At 47.3% G+C, this 22,687-nt stretch overlaps 1 protein-coding gene across 1 annotated transcript in view; it reads right to left on the minus strand.

The window, feature by feature from the left end:
• LOC115476703 (sialic acid-binding Ig-like lectin 13) overlaps positions 1–22,687 on the minus strand; it is a 141,433-nt gene that overhangs the window by 3,585 nt on the left and 115,161 nt on the right. The window contains exon 7 of the mRNA XM_030213234.1: positions 6,309–6,399. Coding sequence (XP_030069094.1) covers positions 6,309–6,399 — 91 coding nt within the window. The remainder of the gene's footprint in view (positions 1–6,308; positions 6,400–22,687) is intronic.

Consider the following 22,687-nt stretch of genomic DNA (forward strand, 5'->3'; position numbering starts at 1 on the left):
CTGCCTTCACCACATTCTCTGGCAACAAATTCCAGAGTTTAATTACACGTTGGGTGAAGAAACATTTTCTCCGATTTGTTTTAAATTTACTACACTGTAGTTTCATCGCATGCCCTCTAGTCCTAGTATTTTTGGAAAACGTGAACAGATACTTCACATCCACCTGTTCCACTCCACTCATTATTTTATATACCTCTATCATGTCTCCCCTCAGCCGTCTCTTCTCCAAGCTGAAAAGCCCTAGCCTCCTTAGTCTTTCTTCATAGGGAAGTCGTCCCATCCCCGCTATCATTTTAGTCGCCCTTCGCTGCACCTTTTCCAATTCCACTATATCTTTCTTGAGGTGCGGCGACCAGAATTGAACACAATACTCAAGGTGCGGTCGCACCATGGCGTGATATAACGGCATTATAACATCCTCACACCTGTTTTCCATACCTTTCCTAATAATACCCAACATTCTGTTCGCTTTCCGAGCCGCAGCAGCACACTGAGCAAAAGGTTTCAGTGTATTATCGACGACAACACCCAGATCCCTTTCTTGGTCCGTAACTCCTAACGTGGAACCTTGCATGAAGTAGCTATAATTCGGGTTCTTTTTTCCCACATGCATCACCTTGCACTTGCTCACATTAAACGTCATCTGCCATTTAGGCGCCCAGTCTCCTAGTCTCGTAAGGTCTTCCTGTAATTTTTCACAATCCTGTTGCGAGTTAACGACTTTGAATAACTTTGTTTCATCAGCAAATTTAATTACCTCGCGAGTTACTCCCATCTCTAAATCATTTATAAATATATTAAAAAGCAGCGGTCCTAGCACAGACCCCTGAGGAACCCCACTAACTACCCTTCTCCATTGTGAATACTGCCCATTTAACCCCACTCTCTGTTTCCTATCTTTCAACCAGTTTTTAATCCACAATAGGACTTTTCCTCCTATCCCATGACCCTCCAGTTTCCTCTGTAGCCTTTCATGAGGTACCTTGTCAGACGCCTTTTGAAAATCCAGATACACAATATCAACCGGCTCCCCTTTGTCCACATGTTTGTTTACTCCTTCAAAGAATTGAAGTAAATTGGTCAGGCAAGGTTTCCCCACACAAAAGCCATGCTGACTCGGTCTCAGTAATCCATGTCCTTGGATGTTCTCTGTAATTTTGTTTTTAATAATAGCCTCTACCATTTTCCCCGGCACCGACGTCAGACTCACCGGTCTATAATTTCTCCGATCTCCCCTGGAACCTTTTTTAAAAATGGGCGTTACATTGGCCACCCTCCAATCTTCCGGTACCACGCTCGATTTTAAGGATAAATTGCATATCACTAGCAGTAGCTCCGCAACCTCATTTTTCAGTTCTGTCCGTACTCTAGGATGAATACCGTCCGGTCCAGGAGATTTGCTACTCTTCAGTTTGCTGAACTGCCCCATTACGTCCTCCAGGTTTACCGTGAAGTCAATAAGTTTCTCCGATTCGTCCGCTTGAAATATCATTTCCGACACCGGTATCCTACGCAAATCTTCCTCGGTGAAGACCGAAGCAAAGAATTCATTCAATCTCTCCGCTACGTCTTTGTCTTCCTTGATCGCCCCTTTTACCCCTTGGTCATCCAGCGGTCCAACCGATTCTTTTGCCAGCTTCCTGCTTTTAATATACCACAAAAAATTTTTACTATGCTTTTTTGCCTCTAATGCTATCTTTTTTTCGTAATCCCTCTTGGCCTTCTTTATCTGCGCCTTGCATTTGCTTTGACACTAGTTATGCTGCTTCTTGTTATTTTCAGACGGTTCCTTCTTCCATTTTCTGAAGGCATTTCTTTTAGCCCTAATAGCTTCCTTCACCTCACTTTTCAACCAGGCTGGCTGTCTTTTGGAGTTCCGTCTTTCCTTTCTAATTTGTGGAATATGTTTGGCCTGGGCCTCCAAGATGGTATTTTTGAACAGCGTCCATGCCTGTTGTACAGTTTTTACCCTCTCAGTTGTCCCGCTACGTTTTTTTTTAACCGTTCTTCTCATTTTATCATAGTCTCCTTTTTTAAAGTTAAACGCTAACGTATTTGACTTCCTGTGTATAGTTACTTCAAGGTCGATATGAAAACTGATCATATTATGATCACTGTTATCAATCGGCCCCAGTACCATAACGTCCCTCACCAGATCATGCGTTCTACTAAGGACCAAGTCTAGAATTTTTCCTTCTTTTGTCGGCTCCTGCACCAGCTGCTCCATAAAGCTGTCCTTGATTTCATCAAGGAATTGTACCTCTCTAGCGTGTCCCGATGTTACATTTACCCAGTCTATATTTGGATAATTGAAGTCACCCATTATTATCACATTGCCTATTTTGTTTGCGTCTCTGATTTCTTTTATCATTTCTGCGTCTACCTGCTCATCCTGGCAAGGCGGACGGTAGTACACTCCTATCACCGTCCTTTTCCTTTTTATACATGGAATTTCAACCCATAATGATTCAAGGGTGTGATTTGTGTCCTGCTGAATTTGTAATCTATCTGAGTCAAGGCTCTCGTTAATATACAATGCTACCCCTCCACCAGTCCAGTCCACCCTATCACTACGATATACTTTGTACCCCGGTATGACAGTGTCCCACTGGTTATCCTCCTTCCACCAGGTCTCAGTAATGCCTATTATATCCAATTTTTCATTAACTGCAATATGTTCTAACTCTCCCATCTTATTTCTTAGACTCCTAGCATTTACATATAGACATTTCAAAGTATGTTTGTTGTTCCTATTTGCATGATGCTTAGTACTGGACACTACTGATTTGCCATCTTTTGTCTGATCTTTGGTTGTATTTAAGGGCACCTGGCCTACCACGGACTGTTGTGCAACCTCACTATCCAGAAACCCTATCTTCCCTGTTTATGAGGTATTTTTGCAAGATACCTTATCCCGAACCATGTGCTTTTGAGCGACTGTCGGCCTTCCCCCCCATTTCTAGTTTAAAAGCTGCGCTATCTCCTTTTTAAATGCCGACGCCAGCAGCCTGGTCCCACCCTGGTTAAGGTGGAGCCCATCCTTTCGGAATATGCTCCCCCTTCCCCAGAATGTTGCCCTGTTCCTAACAAATCTAAAACCCTCCTCCCTGCACCATCGTCTTATCCACGCATTGAGACTCCGGAGCTCTGCCTGTCTCTTGGGCCCTGCGCGTGGAACAGGTAACATTTCAGAAAATGCTACCCTAGAGGATCTGGATTTGAGCTTTCTATCTAAGAGCTTAAATTTGGCTTCCAGAACCTCTCTCCCACATTTTCCTATGTCATTGGTACCCACATGTACCAAGACAGCGGACTCCTCCTCAGCACTATCTAGAATCCTATCTAGGTGACGCGTGAGGTCCACCACCTTCGCACCAGGCAGGCAAGTCACCAGGGGATCCTCACGCCTACCAGCCACCCAGCTATCTATATGCCTAATGATCGAATCACCAACTACAACAGCTGTCCTAACCTTTCCCTCCCGGGCAGCACTTGGAGACATATCCTCGGTGCGAGAGGATAGTACATCCCTTGGTGGGCAGGTCCTGGCTACAGGAGTACTTCCTACTCCACCAGGGTGATGCTCTCCTTCTAGGAGACCTCCCTCCTCCAGTGTAGCACAAGGGCTACCAGACTGGAGGTGGGACTTCTCTACAACATCCCTGTAGGTCTCCTCTATGTACCTCTCTGTCTCCCTCAGCTCCACCGCTACTCTAGCCTCAAAAGAACGGACACGTTCTCTAAGAGCTAGGAGCTCTTTGCATCGGGCACACACATATGACACCTCACCAACTGGGAGATAATCATACATGTGACACTCAATGCAAAAGACTGGATAGCACCCCTCTTGCTGCTGGACTGCTGACTCCATCTTAGTGTTTTTGAGTTTTTCAATAATTTAAAACTTGCTACAGTATTAAGGATTAAATTGGTGAGGCAAGATTTCCCTTCACTAAATCTGTGTTGGCTTTGTCTCATTAATCCATGCTTTTGAATGTGCTCAGTAATTTTGTTCTTTATAATAACATTTTGCATGGCACCAACATCAGGCTCACCGGTCTATAATCTCCTGGATCTCCTCTGGGACCTTTTTAGAAAATCGGCGTTACATTGGCCACCCTCCAATATTCCGGTACCACGCTCGATTTTAAAGATAAATTACATATTACTAACAATAGTTCCGCAAGTTCATTTTTCAATTCAATCAGTACTCTGGGATGGATACCATCTGGGCCAGGAGATTTGCTACACTTCAATTCTCAAATTGCCCCATTGCATCCTCCAAGTTTATAGAGATTTCATTCAGTTTCTCCGATTCGTCAGTTTTGAATATCATTTCTGGCACCGGTATCTCTCCCAAAACTTCCTCGGTCAAGACCGAAGCAAAGAATTCATTTGATCTGTCCGCTATGACTTTGACTTCCCTGATTGCTTATGTACTTATGTATCACCGGGGAGTGAAGTTGCTGTGGTTTATCCTGTGCAGTTGAAAGTTTGGCGCAATGGACAAGCGCTCACCCTGGTTGGTAAGGAGTTGGCTAGTTAGTTCCTGGATGGCCTTAATTCACCAAATCTGCCAGGGGATTGCCCCTGGGGGGCCCCTCCAGCTCTGGCCTCAGTGTGGACCAAGCTTAGTTGCTACCCAGTGAACTTGTTAGTTAATCAACCGGACTAGATATGGAACTGTAGCTAGTACAGTCCTTTCATTTGCGATGGGCTCGGAGTCTTCTTAGCTGGCTGGCTATACTACCTGATGTATTGGGTTGAAGGGAGTACCCATGCCGAGCATGGGGCACTGATGTTGTGGCAGCCCCTGCTTATCCTGCCCATTTGACCCTGTGGAGACTGATACATAGTGGTGGGGACTGCATCAAGACTAGGATGCAAAGGGAAGTTCTGTCAAGTTGTGGACTTCTTTTCAGTTTTCTGCGGGCCTTATACTAACACTGGCCTGCTGGGCTGCAGAAAGCACATGAGGCAGAGTGGAGGTTTCCCTTTTTCTCGTTGCATCTGTGACTAGAGTCCATGTCCCTTTCCCTGATCTCTCTTCCTCTATTTTCCCTATATGCTGAGCACCTGGTTATTTGCATGAATTCTTATGAGGGGTATACTGGATTGATAGTTCTAGGCTCCTCTGCAGTACCTTTCTCCCTTAGTAGTTATGGGAATTTCCTGGAGAAGGTTGTTTTTTTGCTGCTTGGACCTTCAGCCAAAGTTTGGGAACAACAAAGGTTATTGGCTTTCGGAGCCTTGTAGGGGTGGGGAGGAAAAGAGGGTGGCAGGAGGGATTGGGATGTGGGGGGGATTAGTGTGTGTGTGAGGGTGTGTACGGTGGTATGGTTGGGGGAGTTTTTCAAGGGGGGCGGGATTGTGGAGAACTCATTTCTGGTACTCAGGCTTTGGGGATTTTCTTGTTTTTCATACTATTAGTGTTTGTTCTATGGGTTTTATTCCTGGGGGGGCCTAGCTGCTTGTGAAGGAAGTATACAGATGGCAGTGCATTCTACATATCTCACATGTTTACCTCATGGTTAATTTGCAACTGATCACCTTAAATGTTGATGGTGCCAATTTACCCATCAAGAGAAAGAAAGTTGTTTCCTGGCTGCAGAAGAAGAGAGTGAATATAGCATACCTCCAGTAAACCCATCAGCTTTAGAACATGAGAAATTTAGGAGAGGATGGGTGGGGGATATTGGGTATTCAGCCTTTAACAACAGACAGAGAGGTGTAGCCATGGCTGGCGCAAAGCGGTAAGCATTGCAGGAGAGCGCTGACCTCTGGAGGGTGCCACAAGACATGCTTACCAGGCGCTCCCAGGCCCCAAACGCAGTCCCCGGTCCTCACCTGCCCACTCTCAGCTCCCTCGCCAGCCTCCTTCTCGCTTTGTGCTGCCCTGCATTTTTTTAAATCTTTGAATCGGCCACGCCAGCATCTGTGAAGGAAGAAGGCTGTCTTGAGCCTTCCCTCACTGTGTCCCACCCTCCTCTGATGTTACGTCCTGTTTCTGCAACGGTCTCCTTTCTCTGTACGTTTTCTAACTCCACTATTCAGTTTCTGAGATGCTAAAACCAGATTTTCACCCAATACTCAATGGTCCTTGTTTTAGAAGAATATTCATGTTTTGGATTTCCATAAACTGGCATTTAGATGTCTGTTATGTTTACGGACATTCAAAACTGAAGAACATCCAAATAATCAGGGATTACTAGGGACAGGTAGTGTGGGAACCCAGGAGGGTGTAGTACTGGAGAGAGCTGAATTAGAGGGAGGTGAATGTCTTTTAAACTTGCCATTAAACAACATACATTTAATTTGTCTTGAGCTGTTGTATGTATTAACTTTCCTTGATCTACCATCCCATTCAGTCCAGCTTCAGATGTATTTCCTTTTATTATCCTGCAGAAACAAGAAGAGTATGAGACAGTAAATAAGCTGACTGCTGAGTTCTCACCTCTTCAGAATACACTTTTCACAGATGTCTGTAAAAGATCATAAAAATCTTTTCATTATATATAAGGTTGAGGCACTCATAAGAAATCCTGTGCTTTTCCATCGTACAGCTTCCTTGTCTTGCTGACCAGCTTTGCTGAGAAACTCCTTCATCATGTGGTCATCAGAATACAGATTTGCTCAAATTACATATTAGAGTCTGTTGCATGGTGATGGTTGTTGACTATTTATTTATTTATTTACTAGCCGTTGAGCCCGTAAAAACGGGCTGGTATTGGGGTTTTCCTTCCTTCCCCCTCCCTCCCTCCCCGTGAGGTCGCCACCGCTACCGTTCCCCCCCCCCCCCGGAGTCGCCGCCATCACTCCACCCGGCCCGGGCCCTCTCTCTGTCCGCTACTAAACTTACACATCCATTCGCCGGAACGCAGCACGCACATCAGCTGAGCTGCCGTCGGCCCTTCCTTCTCTGCCTGTGTCCCGCCCTCCTGTGACGTAACGTCAGCGAGGGCGGGACACAGGCAGGGAAGGAAGGCCGACGGCAGCTCAGCTGATGTGCGTGCTGCGTTCCGGCGAATGGATGTGTAAGTTTAGTAGCGGAGAGAGGGCCCGGGCCGGGTGTGTGTTTGGGGGGGGGGGGTAATGGTAGCGGCGACCTCGGGTGGGCGGGTGGGGGGGGGAGCGGTATCAACCTCGGCGGCGCAGTTTCCCTCTCTGTCCCGCCCTCGTCATCACGTATTGACGCGGGGCGGGACAGAGAGGGAAGTCTCTACTGCGCATTTGCGAGTGAGTCGGTCACTCACCGTTTATATGTTTGATTGCATTTGTATCCCACCTTTTCCCACCTATTTGTAGGCTCAAAGTGGCTTACAGAGTTTGGTTATGACTAGCACTTGTCTGTGGATCTTGAAGGCAGTGTCTTCAATTTGGTTGGTTTTGCACATATAGGGCTAGAATCAGTAAATGGCACCCCAGATTAGACACTGTTAAGATCCACACTAAGTGCCAGTTCTGTGAAGGTCACTTAGCAGCTGCTGAAACCTGGTGTTTATCCTCAAATCCAACTGATGGCAGTTGGGTATTTAAATCCAAGTATTCTATATCATTGCACTTAATTTCTGGGAATGCCCCTGACCCGCCCATGCCCCGTCCATGGCCACACCTGATTTTGAATATCACACTATGAAATTTATTTATTTATTATTTATTGCATTTGTATCCCACATTTTCCCACCTATTTGCAGGCTCAATGTGGCTTACAAAGACCTGTTATGGCATCGCCATTCCAGGGTAACAGATACAATTGGCATTACAACAAGATCAAGGATGAGAAAAAGATCTAAGCCAGTGATGGCGAACCTTTCAGAGACCGAGTGCCCAAACAGCAACCCAAAATCGAATTATTTATCGCAAAGTGCCGGTACTCATTATGGGCGGGGTCACCACATATGACTCCACCCTTATGATAGCCACACCCCTTACACCAGCCATGGCGCATATAAACAGACATCATTGAAAATATTATACTAGTATAGGAGAAAAAAATAACATGATTTTCTTTCATTATAAATCATTTCTGTAAGCTGTTACAGCTCCAGTATACCCAGTGCAAAATAAGACAGCAGATATAAATTCTCAAATTGGACATATTCCAAACACTAAAATGAAAATAAAATGATTTTTTCTACCTTTGTTGTCTGGTGACTTTGTTTTTCTGATCATGCTGGCCCAGTATCCGATTCTGCTGCTATCTGTCCTCTTAACTCCGTTTCCAGGGCTTCCTTTCCATTTATTTCTTTACTTTCCTCCTTTCTTCTTCATTTCTTGCCCTCGATCCATGTCCAGCAATCCTCCTCTCCCCTCCAGCCACCCATGTCCAGCCACCCTCCCCTCCAGCCACCCTCCTCTCCCCCTGCCCTCCCTCCCAGCACCAGGCAGCCCTCCCTCCCAGCACCCAGCATCAGGCCTTCCCAGCACCCAACATCAGGGCTCCCACCCAGCACCCAACATCAGGGCTCCCTCCCTCCCAGCACCCAGTAGCAGGCCTCCCTCCCACCCAGCACCACCCAGCACGAAGCCTCCCACCCACCCAGCACGAGGCCTGCCTGCCTCCCTCCCTCCCAGCCAGCACCAGGCCTTCCTCCCGCCCTCCCTCCAACCAAAGAAGCATCAGGCCGCCCACCCATCCTCCCTCCCAGCACCAGGAACCCCCCTCCTCCTTTGAAATTTAAAAAGCGTACCGTCCTACTCCTCGGGGTTAAGGCAGCGTGCGTCGGCAGTGAAGCGCGTGTTCTTCACTCGGCGCCTTCGGTCTTCCCTTCTGTCTCTCAAGCTCTGGTCCCACCCCATAGGCGGGACCAGAGCTTGAGAGACAGAAAGAAAGGCCAAAGGCGCGCCGCACAAAGAACACGCGTTTTGCTGCTGCTGCACGCCGCCTTAACCCCGAGGAGTAGGACGGTACGCTTTTTAAATTTCAAAGGAGGAGGGGGGTTCCTGGTGCTGGGAGGGGAGGGCGGGCGGGCGGCCTGATGCTTCTTTGGTTGGAGGGAGGGCGGGAGGGATGCCAAACTGGTGCTGGGAGGGAGGGAGAGTGGGCGGACCAGCGATGGCGCGCGTGCCAATGGAGAGGGCTCTGCGTGCCCTCTCTGGCACACGTGCCATAGGTTCGCCATCACCGATCTAAGCGGTCAATTATAGAAAGATGACTTTCCGAATAAGGTGAAGTGTTATAATTAAGCTATGGATTCTCATTGTAGGCCTTGTTGAAGAGATAAGTTTTCAGAGATTTGCGAAAGTTAGTTATTTCGGTAATCGTTTTCAAGTCAGTTGGTAGCAGTGGCATAGCCACAGGTGGGCCTGGGTGGGCCGGGGCCCACCCATTTATTGCTCAGGCCCACCCAACAGTAGCACACATTTAGTGGTAGCTGATGGGGATCTCAAGCTCGGCCAGCTGAAGACATCCCCCTGATGGTAACAAAAATGCTGCTCTCCACAATGCTGGCACCTGCACACGCTCAGTTTTCAGCGCATGCCTGCTGCATACTGCCAAGGTGGAAAGAAGCATTTTCCCGCCAGCTGAAATATTTTTTTGGGTGGTGGTTGGGAGGGGGGAGAACACTTGGTGCCCACCCACTTCTTGCCTAGGTCCACCCAAAATTTGTTTTCTGGCTACGCCCCTGGTTGGTAGTGCATTCCACAGCTGCGTGCTCATGTAAGAGAAGCTAGTCGCATGTGTTAGCTTGTATTTTAATCCTTTACAGTTGGGGAAATGTAGATTAAGGAATTTGCGGGCTGATCTTTTAGCATTTCTGGGAGGCAGGCCCACGAGATCTAGCATGTAGGTCGGGGCATCTCCGTGGATGATTTTGTGAACAATCGTGCAGATCTTGAACGTGATACGTTCTTTAAGTGGGAGCCAATGAAGTTTCTCTCTTAGGAGTTTTGCGCTTTCATATTTTGTTTTTGTGTTTGCTATAGAATAGGGCATAGAGCAGATGTGTGTAATGCCTAATTAATGCAAATTAACTCCAATAATTGATTGTTAGCACCTTATTAACTAATTTATGTGCACATCTGGGATCCACACCCAAATTTGGATGACCTGTATAGAATCTGGGGGGTAAGGATAGTGATAGACTTCATTCCTAGGCCAGAGATTTAGTAAGAACATTGTTAAGTGGTTAAGGTTCATAGATGATGTTTTTGTTCTGTGGGGTAGAACCCAAGACGAGTTGAACATGTTTATACAATGGGTAAATATTTGTGATGAAAATCTAATGTTTAGTATGACACCAGCAATCGATAAAATACAATTTCTGGACGTAGAATTGCAAGATACTATAATAGGGATTTTTTGTTACAACCTAGAATACACAATGTTGAGAATGATGTTCAAACGTGTTTTAAAATTTCCCTCTACTTGTACAGAGGTAACCAAAATCATTAGAAAAAATTGGGATATTGTTAAATTTCATCCTGCTTTTGAAAATGTAGATCTCAGAGTGGCTTTTTCTTATAATAAAAATTTCAAGGAGATTTTGTTCCCAGCAGATATTTTAAGAAAAATACTGTACCTAAGAATGTAGTTGTAGATCATTAAAAATGTATACAGTGTTCACTATCAGGCTTATTTTCAAAAGAGAAGGGCGCCCATATTTCGACACAAATCGGAAGATGGGCATCCTTCTCCCAGGGTCGCCCAAATCGGCATAATCGAAAGGTGATTTTGGGCGTCCCCAATTGCTTTCCGTCGCGGGGACGACCAAAGTTTCCGGGAGTGTGTCAGAGGTGTAGCGAAGGCAGGACTTGGGCGTGCTTAACACATGGGTGTCCTCGACCCATAATGGAAAAAAGGGCATCCCTGACGAGCACTTGGCCGACTTTACTTGGTCCATTTTTTCTTATGACCATGCCTCAAAAAGGTGCCCGAACTGACAAGATGACCCCTTACTCCCCCAGTGGTCACTAACCCCCTCCCACCCTCAAAAAATGTTTTTAAATATTTTTCCAGCCTCTATGCCAGCCTCAAATATCATACCCAGCTCCATGACAGCAGTAAGCAGGTCCCTGGAGCAGTTTTAGTGGGTGCAGTGCACTTCAGGCAGGCAGACCCAGGCCCATTCCCCCGTACCTGTTACACGTGGTGGTAAATGCGAGCCCTTCAAAACCCACCACAAACCCACTGTACTCACATCTAGGTGCCCCCCTTCACTCCTTAGGGCTATGGTAGTAGTGTACAGTTGTGGGGAGTGGGTTTTGGGGGGCTCAGCACACAAGGTAAGGGAGTTATGCACCTGGGAGCAACTTATGAAGTCCACTGCAGTGCTTCCTAGGGTGCCCAGTTGGTGTCTTGGCATGTGAGAGGGACCAGTGCACTACGAATGCTGGCTCCTCCCATGACCAAATGTCTTGGATTTAGTCATTTCTGAGATGGGCGTCCTCGGTTTCCATTATCGCAGAAAATCGGGGACGACCATCTCGAAGGATGACCATCTCTAAGGTCAACCTAAATTTCGTGATTTGGGCGTCCCTGACTATATTATCGAAACAAAAGTTGGATGCCCATCTTGTTTCAATAATACGGGTTTCCCCGCCCCTTCACCGGGACGTCCTGCAAGGACATCCTCAGGAAAACTTGGGCGCCCCTTTCGATTATGCCCCTCCACGTGACATCATGATTCAAACTAAAGAATTCAAGAATCCTATTTATGGGGAAGTTTATGTAATTTTTCTAATTGTAAAAGTGAATATGTTATTTACATAATTGTCTGCCCCTGTCAGAAGATATATGTGGACATTACAAGTCGGAATTTAAAACTATATCTACTGGAGCACAAGTCAAATTATTAATAGGTCGTTTAACAGCACCACTGATCGAACATTGTGTGGACAATAATCATAAAGGATCTACGTTGCTGTGTGATAGATATTGAACCATCATGGTATTGAGGAGGCAACAGGATGCAGAGGTTACAGAGATGGGAAGCTAAATGGATGTATAGACTCAAATCAATGCAACCTGTTGGTTTACATCAAGAGGTAGAATGGGCAGTGTTTTTGTAAAGGTAATGATTGCACATGAACAGTAGATGGCGATGTTGAGTTTAGATGTTTTGAGTTAATAAAGTTTTGTATATAAAGTGATTTCGAATATATAAGAATGTAAGATGGGTGATGGGTAATATCCACGGCATCCCCCTCCAATCGGAATCTTCACTAGCAAAGGCCTTTGCTAGCCCTCGCATGCCCATGCGCACCGCGCATGCGTGACCGTCTTCCCGCCCGAACCGGCTTCTTTTGTCTGCGCTCGGGACGGTCGTGTTTTGCCGCCGTTTCGTGCCCCTCAAGTTGACCTTGCGCGTCTTCGCGATTTTCGCTTTAAAAAAAAAAAAAAAAGGAGACCGATCCGGTCTTTACCCCTTTCCTGTGTTTCCAGCTTTTTCTCCGCGTAAGTTTCCTTTCGCTTTTGGGACCGGCCTATTTGGCCTTGGTACAGGTTTTTTCTCCCTTCTTTTTGGTGCCTTTCGTCATCATTGCGAATTTTTGATTTCGCCGGTGTGATTTTTCCGCCCATGTCATCAAAGTCTTCCAGCGGCTTCAAGAAGTGCACCCGGGTAATCTCGCTCACTGATAGGCACGCTTCATGTCTTCAGTGTCTGGGGGCTGGGCACCGCCCGCAGGCCTGCAGTCTTTGTGCTCTTTTGAAAAAGAGGACTCAGGTAGCGAGATTGGCCCAGTGGAACGCGTTGTTCTCGGGCTCTTCGACGACAACAGCACGGGACTCGTCGAGTGCATCGACGTCGACAGCATCGAAGTCTTCAAACACTGCATCGGCATCGACGGCATCGAGGCTTCTACCTCCTGCATCGTCGGTACCGAGACATCGAAAGGCTGCGTCGACGTCGGTGGTACTGGGACCTTCGCTATTGCTGATGTCGTCGGACGGTGGTGCTTCGTCTGGAGTGCAGGTGAGGGCTGTCCATTCCCCTGCTGGTGGCGGTGAGCCTTCGGGTGGGTCTCTTCCTGCGGTACAGCCCCCCCGAGATCGACCTTCTTCGGCCTCGGCCCCGAGGAAGCGACGGTTGGATTCTACGTCCTCCTCGTCGGTACCGGGAAGCTCCGGTGACATGCTTCACTTGAAAAAGTCGAAGAAGCATCGACACCGGTCTCCTTCCCGTCTCGGTACCGAGAGCTCTGGGTCGCCGAGGGAGTCGGCACCCAGTAGGCATCGGCACCGAGAGCACCGTTCACCCTTTATTCAGGAGGTGTCGATGCGCTCCCCCTTGGACAGGCCGGAACCGCCTCCACGCCCGGAACAGACTCTGACCTCGACGCCTGCATCGGCTTCTCAGTCTTTCTCCACAGCCGCTCTGCACGAGAGTCTCCGGGCCGTTCTTCCAGAGATTCTGGGAGAGCTGTTGTGCCCTTCTCCTCCGGTACCGGGGGTGCTTGCGCCTCCGGTACCATCGGGTGAGGTGACGGCTGGCCCTTTGCCCGAGGTGAGGTCTCCGGTATCGGTACCGGCTCCGGCCGCCTCCCAGGCAGACTCTCCGACGTCGGCGGAGGGAGCTTCGCCAGTGCTGGCGAGGGAGTCCACCTCTCGACGCTCCTACTGTGGCCATGTTCCCACGGAGTCGAGTCGGGCACAGCTTCAGACGCAGGTCCGTGAACTTGTGTCTGATACCGATGGTGAGGCCTCGTGGGAGGAGGAGGAGGACATCAGATATTTCTCTGACGAGGAGTCTGATGGCCTTCCTTCTGACCCCACTCCCTCCCCTGAAAGGCTGCTTTCTCCTCCCGAGAGTCTGTCTTTCGCGGCTTTTGTCCGGGAGATGTCTACGGCCATCCCCTTCCCGGTGGTCGTGGAGGATGAGCCCAGAGCTGAGATGTTTGAGCTCTTGGACTATCCTTCTCCACCTAAGGAAGCGTCCACAGTACCCATGCATCATGTCCTCAAAAAGACATTGCTGGCGAACTGGACCAAGCCATTAACTAATCCCCACATTCCCAAGAAGATCGAATCCCAGTATCAGATCCATGGGGACCCAGAGCTGATGTGCGCTCAGTTGCCTCACGACTCTGGTGTGGTGGATCTGGCCCTAAAGAAGGCTAAGAGTTCTAGAGAGCATGCTTCGGCGCCCCCGGGCAGAGACTCCAGAACCTTAGACTCCTTTGGGAGGAAGGCCTATCATTCCTCTATGCTCGTGGCCAAGATTCAGTCCTACCAGCTCTACACGAGCATCCATATGCGTAACAATGTGCGACAGTTGGCGGGCTTGGTGGACAAGCTCCCTTCTGAGCAAGCCAAGCCGTTTCAGGAGGTGGTCAGGCAGCTGAAGGCGTGCAGAAAATTCCTGGCCAGAGGGGTATATGATACCTTTGATGTTGCGTCCAGGGCCGCTGCTCAAGGTGTGGTGATGCGAAGACTGTCATGGCTGCGTGCCTCCGACCTGGAGAATAGAATCCAGCAGCGGATTGCGGACTCCCCTTGCCGAGCGGACAACATTTTTGGAGAAAAGGTCGAACAGGTGGTAGAACAGCTCCACCAGCGGGATAACGCTTTCGACAAATTCTCCCGCCAGCAGCCTTCAGATTCTACCTCATCAGGTAGACGTTTTTATTGGGGACGGAGGGCTGCTCCCTACTCTTCTGGTAAGCGTAGGTACAATCCTCCTCGCCAGCCTGCGGTCCAGGCTAAGCCCCAGCGCGCTCTCGTCAGCAGTGTGCGCCTCAGCAAGGCCCCACGGCTCCCCAGCAAAAGCAGGGGACGAGCTTTTGACTGGCTCCAGCAGAGCATAGCCGATATCAACGTGTCCATGCCGGGCGATCTGCCGGTCGAGGGGAGGTTGAAAGTTTTTCACCAAAGGTGGCCTCTTATAACCTCCGACCGTTGGGTTCTTCAAATAGTCCGGCAAGGGTACACCCTCAATTTGGCCTCGAAACCTCCAAATTGCCCACCGGGAGCTCAGTCCTACAGCTTCCAGCACAAGCAGGTACTTGCAGAGGAACTCTCTGCCCTTCTCAGCGCCAATGCAGTCGAGCCCGTGCCATCCGGGCAGGAAGGGCTGGGATTCTATTCCAGGTACTTCCTTGTGGAAAAGAAAATAGGGGGGGGGGGGGTGCGTCCCATCCTAGACCTAAGGGCCCTGAACAAATACCTGGTCAAGGAAAAGTTCAGGATGCTTTCCCTGGGCACCCTTCTTCCCATGATTCAGGAAAACGATTGGCTATGCTCTCTGGACTTGAAGGACGCCTACACGCACATCCCGATATTGCCAGCTCACAGGCAGTATCTGCGATTTCGTCTGGGCACACGTCACTTTCAGTACTGTGTGCTACCCTTTGGGCTCGCCTCTGCGCCCAGAGTGTTCACGAAGTGCCTGGCTGTAGTAGCAGCAGCGCTTCGCAGGCTGGGAGTGCACGTGTTCCCTTATCTCGACGATTGGCTGGTGAAGAACAATTCCGAGGCAGGAGCTCTATAGTCCATGCAGATGACTATTCGACTCCTGGAGCTACTGGGGTTTGTGATAAATTACCCAAAGTCCCATCTTCTCCCAGTACAGAGACTCGAATTCATAGGAGCTCTGCTGGATTCTCGTACGGCTCGTGCCTATCTTCCGGAGACAAGGGCCAACAATCTGCTGTCCCTCGTCTCCCGGGTACGAACGTCCCAGCAGATCACAGCTCGGCAGATGTTGAGATTGCTTGGCCACATGGCCTCCACAGTCCATGTGACTCCCATGGCTCGTCTGCACATGCGATCTGCTCAATGGACCCTAGCTTCCCAGTGGTTTCAGGCTGCTGGGGATCTAGAGGACCGTGATCCACCTGTCCACGAGTTTTCTCAAATCCCTGTACTGGTGGACGATTTGGTCCAATTTGACTCTGGGACGCCCTTTTCAAATTCCTCAGCCACAAAAGGTGCTGACTACGGATGCGTCTCTCCTGGGGTGGGGAGCTCATGTCGATGGGCTTCACACCCAGGGAAGCTGGTCCCCCCAGGAACGCGATCTGCAGATCAATCTCCTGGAGTTACGAGCGGTCTGGAACACTCTGAAGGCTTTCAGAGATCGGCTGTCCCACCAAATTATCCAAATTCAGACAGACAACCAGGTTGCCATGTATTACATCAACTAGCAGGGGGGCACCGGATCTCGCCCCCTGTGTCAAGAAGCCGTCAGCATGTGGCTGTGGGCTCGCCGTTACGGCATGTTGCTCCAAGCCACATATCTGGCAGGCATAAACAACAGTCTGGCCGACAGGTTGAGCAGGATTATGCAACCTCACGAGTGGTCGCTCAACTCCAGAGTAGTGCGCCGGATCTTCCAGATGTGGGGCACCCCCTTGGTAGATCTCTTTGCATCTCGAGCCAACCACAAGGTCCCTCAGTTCCGTTCCAGACTTCAGGCCCACGGCCGACTGGCATCGGATGCCTTCCTCCTGGATTGGGGGGAAGGTCTGCTGTATGCTTATCCTCCCATACCTCTGGTGGGGAAGACTTTGTTGAAACTCAAGCAAGACCGAGGCACCATGATTCTGATTGCTCCTTTTTGGCCGCGTCAGATCTGGTTCCCTCTTCTTCTGGAGTTGTCCTCCGAAGAACCGTGGAGATTGGAGTGTTTTCCGACCCTCATCACACAGGACGAAGGGGCGCTTCTGCATCCCAACCTCTGGCTCTCCAGGTCTGGATGTTGAGAGCGTAGACTTTGCCTCTTTGGGTCTGTCGGAGGGTGTCTTCCGTGTCTTGCTTGCTTCCAGAAAAGATTCCACTAAGAGGAGTTACTTCTTTTTATGGAGGAGGTTTGCCGTCTGGTGTGACAGCAAGGCCTTAGATCCTCGCTCCTGTCCTACACAGACCCTGCTTGAATACCTTCTGCACCTGTCTGAGTCTGGTCTCAAGACCAACTCTGTACGGGTTCACCTTAGCGCAATCAGTGCATACCATTACCGTGTGGAAGGTAAGCCGATCTCAGGACAGCCTTTAGTTGTTTGCTTTATGAGAGGTTTGCTTTTGTCAAAGCCCCCCGTCAAACCTCCTATAGTGTCACGGGATCTCAATGTCGTTCTCACCCAGCTGATGAAACCTCTTTTTGAGCCACTGAACTCCTGCCATCTGAAGTACTTGACCTGGAAGGTCATTTTCTTGGTGGCAGTTACTTCAGCTCGTAGAGTCAGTGAGCTTCAGGCCCTGGTAGCCCAGGCCCCTTACACCAGATTTCATCATAATAGAGTAGTCCTCCGCACTCACCCTAAGTTCTGCGAAGGTAGTGTCGGAGTTCCATCTGAACCAGTCAATTGTCTTGCCAACATTCTTTCCCCGCCGCATTCCTGCCCTGATGAACGTCAGCTGCATACATTGGACTACAAAAGAGCATTGGCCTTCTATCTGGAGCGGACACAGCCCAACAGACAGTCCGCCCAATTGTTTGTTTCTTTTGATCCCAATAGGAGGGGAGTGGCTGTGGGGAAACGCACCATTTCAAATTGGCTAGCAGATTGCATTTCCTTCACTTACGCCCAGGCTGGGCTGGCTCTTGAGGGTCATGTCACGGCTCATAGTGTTAGAGCCATGGCAGCGTCAGTGGCCCACTTGATGTCAGCCACTATTGAAGAGATTTGCAAGGCTGCGACGTGGTCATCTGTCCACACATTCACATGTCATTACTGCCTGCAGCAGGATACCCGACGTGACAGTCGGTTCGGGCAGTCAGTGCTTCAGAATCTGTTCGGGGTTTAGAATCCAACTCCACCCCCCTAGGCCCATGTTTATTCTGTTCCAGGCTACACTCTCAGTTAGTTGGATAAGTTGTTAGGTCAATCTCAGTTATGTCCTCGCCGTTGCGAGGCCCAATTGACCATGTTTGTTGTTTTGAGTGAGCCTGGGGGCTAGGGATACCCCATCAATGAGAACAAGCAGCCTGCTTGTCCTCGGAGAAAGCGAATGCTACATACCTGTAGAGGGTATTCTCCAAGGACAGCAGGCTGATTGTTCTCACATACCCGCCCGCCTCCCCTTTGGAGTTGTGTCTTCCCTTGTCTTTGTCTTGCTATATACGGGACTGACGAACATGAGCCGATTCGGGCGGGAAGACGGTCACACATGCGCGGCGCGCGAGGGCTAGCAAAGGCCTTTGCTAGTGAAGATTCCGATTGGAGGGGGATGCCGTGGACGTCACCCATCAGTGAGAACAATCAGCCTGCTGTCCTCGGAGAATACCCTCTACAGGTATGTAGCATTCGCTATATATATATATATATATATATATATATATATATATATATATATATATATATATACAGTGCACTCTATTTAAGTGCACCTCGGATAAGAGCGTGCTCTGTTTAACTGCATGACGTACTTCGGTCCCATTTTTGGCACCATCAGTTTCTATGGGAACAAACTTCGTTTTAGCGCACCACTGATAAGTGCAAGATTCACTTATATGCATGGTTCAAGACCGCTCCTCTGCAGGAAATACTCCGCATAAGCACGCGCATAGAATATGGAAGCTGATTGGCGCGTGACAACTGAGATTTCAAATTTGCCAGCTCTGTAACTGTCACAGGCAGATTAGGGAAAAGAATGTTGTTGGAGCATGCACCGGGGTTGTCGTCATCGTCGCGGCAGTGGAACTGTAAGACTTTAGCACTGGCTGAATGAATAGAAGTTCTTTAAAAAATTAGAAAACAAGGAAAGTCAAGCATCTATTGCTAAAGAATATGGTGTCAATCCCAGTCAAATTTCACATGTCTTGAAGCAGAAAGACCAGCTTCTGGAAGACTGGCTAAACAATACAAATCCACAACGGAAACGACAATGTGCGGGAAAATCTGAGGAGGTAGAAGATGCTGTTCTTCGGTGGTTTTCTTGAGTCAGGAGCAGACAGTTTCCTATCAGTGGTCCACTGCTTATGGAGAAAGCTAACCAGCTAGCTGAAAGTCTTGGACTAACTGAATTCAAAGCCACTGTTGGATGGTTGGAAAGATGGAAGGAGCGGAACAGCATAAAATTTAAGAAACAGCATGGTGAGAAACAAGACGCTGATGACTTTGGTGCTGAAGATTGGGTTGTTTCAGTTCTTCCTACCATCTTGAACGAGTTTTCACCTCTTGACATTTTCAATGCTGACGAAAATGTTCTCTACTGGCGAGCGATTCCTGATGGAACACTTGCATTCAAACATGCCGAAATTACTGGAGGTAAAACATCGAAGGACCGACTGACTATCCTCCTTTGCTGCAATATAGATGGGAGTGAGAAGTTGGAACCCCTCGTCATTGGAAAGAGCAAGCAGCCCCGTTGCTTCAAGAAAGTTAAGCGAATTCCTGTGTCATACGAGGCTAACACAAATTCGTGGATGACTGGAGAAATTTGGAAGCAGTGGCTAAAGAAGTTAGACACTAGAATGCGGGCACAAAAGCGTCAGATTTTGCTGCTTTGTGATAATTGTGCTGCACACAGGGATGATGTCAGGCTGTCTAACGTCAAGGTGGTCTTCCTGCCACCAAACACTACCTCTCTGATCCAACCTCTGATCCAATTTTGGTTCCAGCAAAGCTGCTTTCAATGAGTAGTTTGGTTTTAAACACTGGTAACTACTAGTGCTTTGATTACATAGTGCTTTATGAACATCAGTGAGTTTTACTTGTTTGGAGCATTGTAATCTAAATTTTTCTATAAAGAAATTTTTCAATAAATGAATTTTTCAATAGCCAATTTCAAACAACATTATCGGGCTCTTGTGCTACATCATCTGATGAGCATTATGGATGACCAGGCAGGGAAGGATAAACGTGCTGTTGAACTGGCTCGTAATCTATCACTGTTGGATTCCCTACATTTGCAGAAAGAATCCTGGAATCATGGTACACAGGCAACCATTGTGAACTGCTACAAGCGGGCAAGCTTTGTTAAGGATGTGGAGAGTGACGAAACAGGTGCAGCTGTTGCAAACGCGTCAGATGAAGAGGTTATTGACATCCCAGCCGGTTTTACTGAAGAGGAGTTCCATCACTACGTAGCTGTTGATTACGATCTACAAACAGCTGAAGACAGCATTGATGTCGAGATATACTCCTACACGCAGGCAACAACCGCTGATGATGGAACAGATGAAGAAATGAGCAGCGAGGCACATGCTGATGAAATTCAACAACCTCCTCCTGTCACTTTTGCAAGAGCGCTGGAGAGTCTCAACACTGTGCGGGCCTATCTGGAGGCCACGGGATGTCAGTGCTATGACAGTTTTTATTTATTTTTGTTACATTTGTACCCCGTGCTTTCCCACTCATGGCAGGCTCAATGCGGCTTACATATTGTATACAGGTACTTATTTGTACCTGGGGCAATGGAGGGTTAAGTGACTTGCCCAGAGTCACAAGGAGCTGCCTGTGCCTGAGGTGGGAATCAAACTCAGTTCCTCCACCACCCTAACCACTAGGCCACTCCTGGCAGACGTAGTCTATGGGACTCACAGACCCAAGAGTGTACAGAGGACTATAACTGATTACTTCAGGCCAGCCTAATGTCAGTTAACTAAGACTGTATACTGTACGTATAATAATAAATAGTACTGTACATATGTTTATCAGATGTCAAGCTTCTTTGGGTCACAACGGTTAAGTGCATGCTCTGGTTAACTGCATACATGTCTTTGGTCCCAGACCCTTGCACTTAAGCAGATTGCACTATGTGTGTGTGTGTGTGTATATATAGATAGATAGATAGATAGATAGATAGATAGATAGATAGATAGATAGATAGATAGATAGATACAGATATATATAAATGAAATGAAAAATGTATTGAAAATTTATTGTGTAATTTGAATAGCTCTATGAAGCGTAGGGCATCAGTGCTTAAAGTGCCAAAGTTGCCATCTGATGTAAGCAGCGCCTCGGTCAGATGTAAGAGACTCTGAACCGCATACACAGAAACCACAAAGTGTTAAAATATAATTGTCATAAAGGCTATTATTGTTTTTTTTTTAATTTAAGTTACTAATAACTGTTGTTATATTTGGTTGTCTGTCTGTAATTTGACCCTGAAGAAGCTGTGATATCGGTGAAACGGGTCCTGTTGGTTACAACACAGCGGTTTTTAATATGCTGCTTGGCTTTAAAACACTGAAGCACTTTGGTTCCAGCAAAGCTGCTTTCAATGAGTAGTTTGGTTTTAAACACTGATAACTACTAGTGCTTTGATTACATAGTGCTTTATGAACATCAGTGAGTTTTACTTGTTTGGAGCATTGTAATCTAAATTTTTCTATAAAGAAAATTTTCAGTAAAATAGTTTGATATTTTCTCTGCAACACTTGGCGGGATTTTTTTGTGGTTCTTTGCTTATATTTGAACAAGATTTAAATGCCATGATGAAGCTATATTTAAAAGATCTTATTTCAGGGTCAGAAAGTGTGGATCTATCTAGATGTAACAAAAGTGACTCAAGAAAGGAGAACACTTTTCCTATCTTTTAGACAACAAGTTAAAGAATTGGGAGCTTCTTTTTTTATTGAGCTATCCTTGCAATTGTGTAATTAAATATCTAGGTGTGAAATATGTTTTTTTTTGTACGTGATCAGTTAAAAGCATTCTTGGACTTAAAGAGACTTTCAGCATCTTCTTTAGCAACGCCTGATGCAGTTTAGTAGGTTAACAGGGTTTAAACATGCTATTGTCTTTCTTCCTTTCTTTTTTCCTGAAATTTTGCTCTCATATAATACTTAGGGCTGTCCCCCACTAGTTTGTGGTCTGATGTACGAGTTTATTTTCTTTCTTTTTTTTCTTCTGAGTATAAGGAATTGTTATTTTACCTCTTCTGTATTTTTCTTTGTGTTGTTTATTCCTGCTCTGTATTTCCTTAAACAAGTGTTTTGCTTGTGTAAATTTGATGCTTAAAATTAAAAAAAATTAGGGCTCTGTTTACTAAGCCATGTTGTATACGCGCTAACATTTTAGTGCGCACTAAACAGCACGCGCTAATGAGAGACACCCATTATATTCCTATGGGTGTCTCTAGCATTAGTAAGCGCTAATACACTAAAAGGTTTGCACGCCTACAGTGTGGCTTAGTAAACAAGGCTCTAATAAAATTGTTTGCTGTTCCCCCCTCCCCCTCCCCAGTCCAGGGATGCTCAGGCCAACCCAATTGCAGCTCAGAAAATATCATCACTTGCACATCTGCTTCCCTGGCTTAGAAGGAATTTTGATCTGAATAATAATTTTATGACAGGTCACCTAGAATGAGAGGGCAAGAAGGTGCCTATTTCATAAAGACACATGGAGGGGTATGTTCGATATATGTCATCTAAATATGATTTTGGATGTTTTGCAAAAACATCCAAAATTCAGTAGTGAACAAGGCCATTTTCAAACCAGAAATATGACCAACTGATTGTTTCAAAAATAGCCATTTGCTTGAAGTTTTTGTGCTCAGTGCATCTATCTTGTAGGACCATTTTCAGAAAAAAAGTCCAAGGGGAAAACGCACAAAAATAAGCCATTGGATATATAGGGACCAGCATTCTTAGTAGAATGGCCATACAGACATTCCAGCAGAGCAGTGGGACATCCTAGGGGGCACTGCAGTGGACTTCACATAAAAGGTCCCAGGTACACATCTCACTATTACCCCCTTATATTGTATGATGAGCCCCTCAGAAACCTATTGTACCAACTGTACACCACTACAATAGCCCTTGAGCCTACAGGTTTCACTTATTTGTAGGCACAATAG

The sequence above is a fragment of the Microcaecilia unicolor genome, chromosome 8, assembly GCF_901765095.1.
Source record: "Microcaecilia unicolor chromosome 8, aMicUni1.1, whole genome shotgun sequence".
NCBI lineage: Eukaryota > Metazoa > Chordata > Amphibia > Gymnophiona > Siphonopidae > Microcaecilia > Microcaecilia unicolor.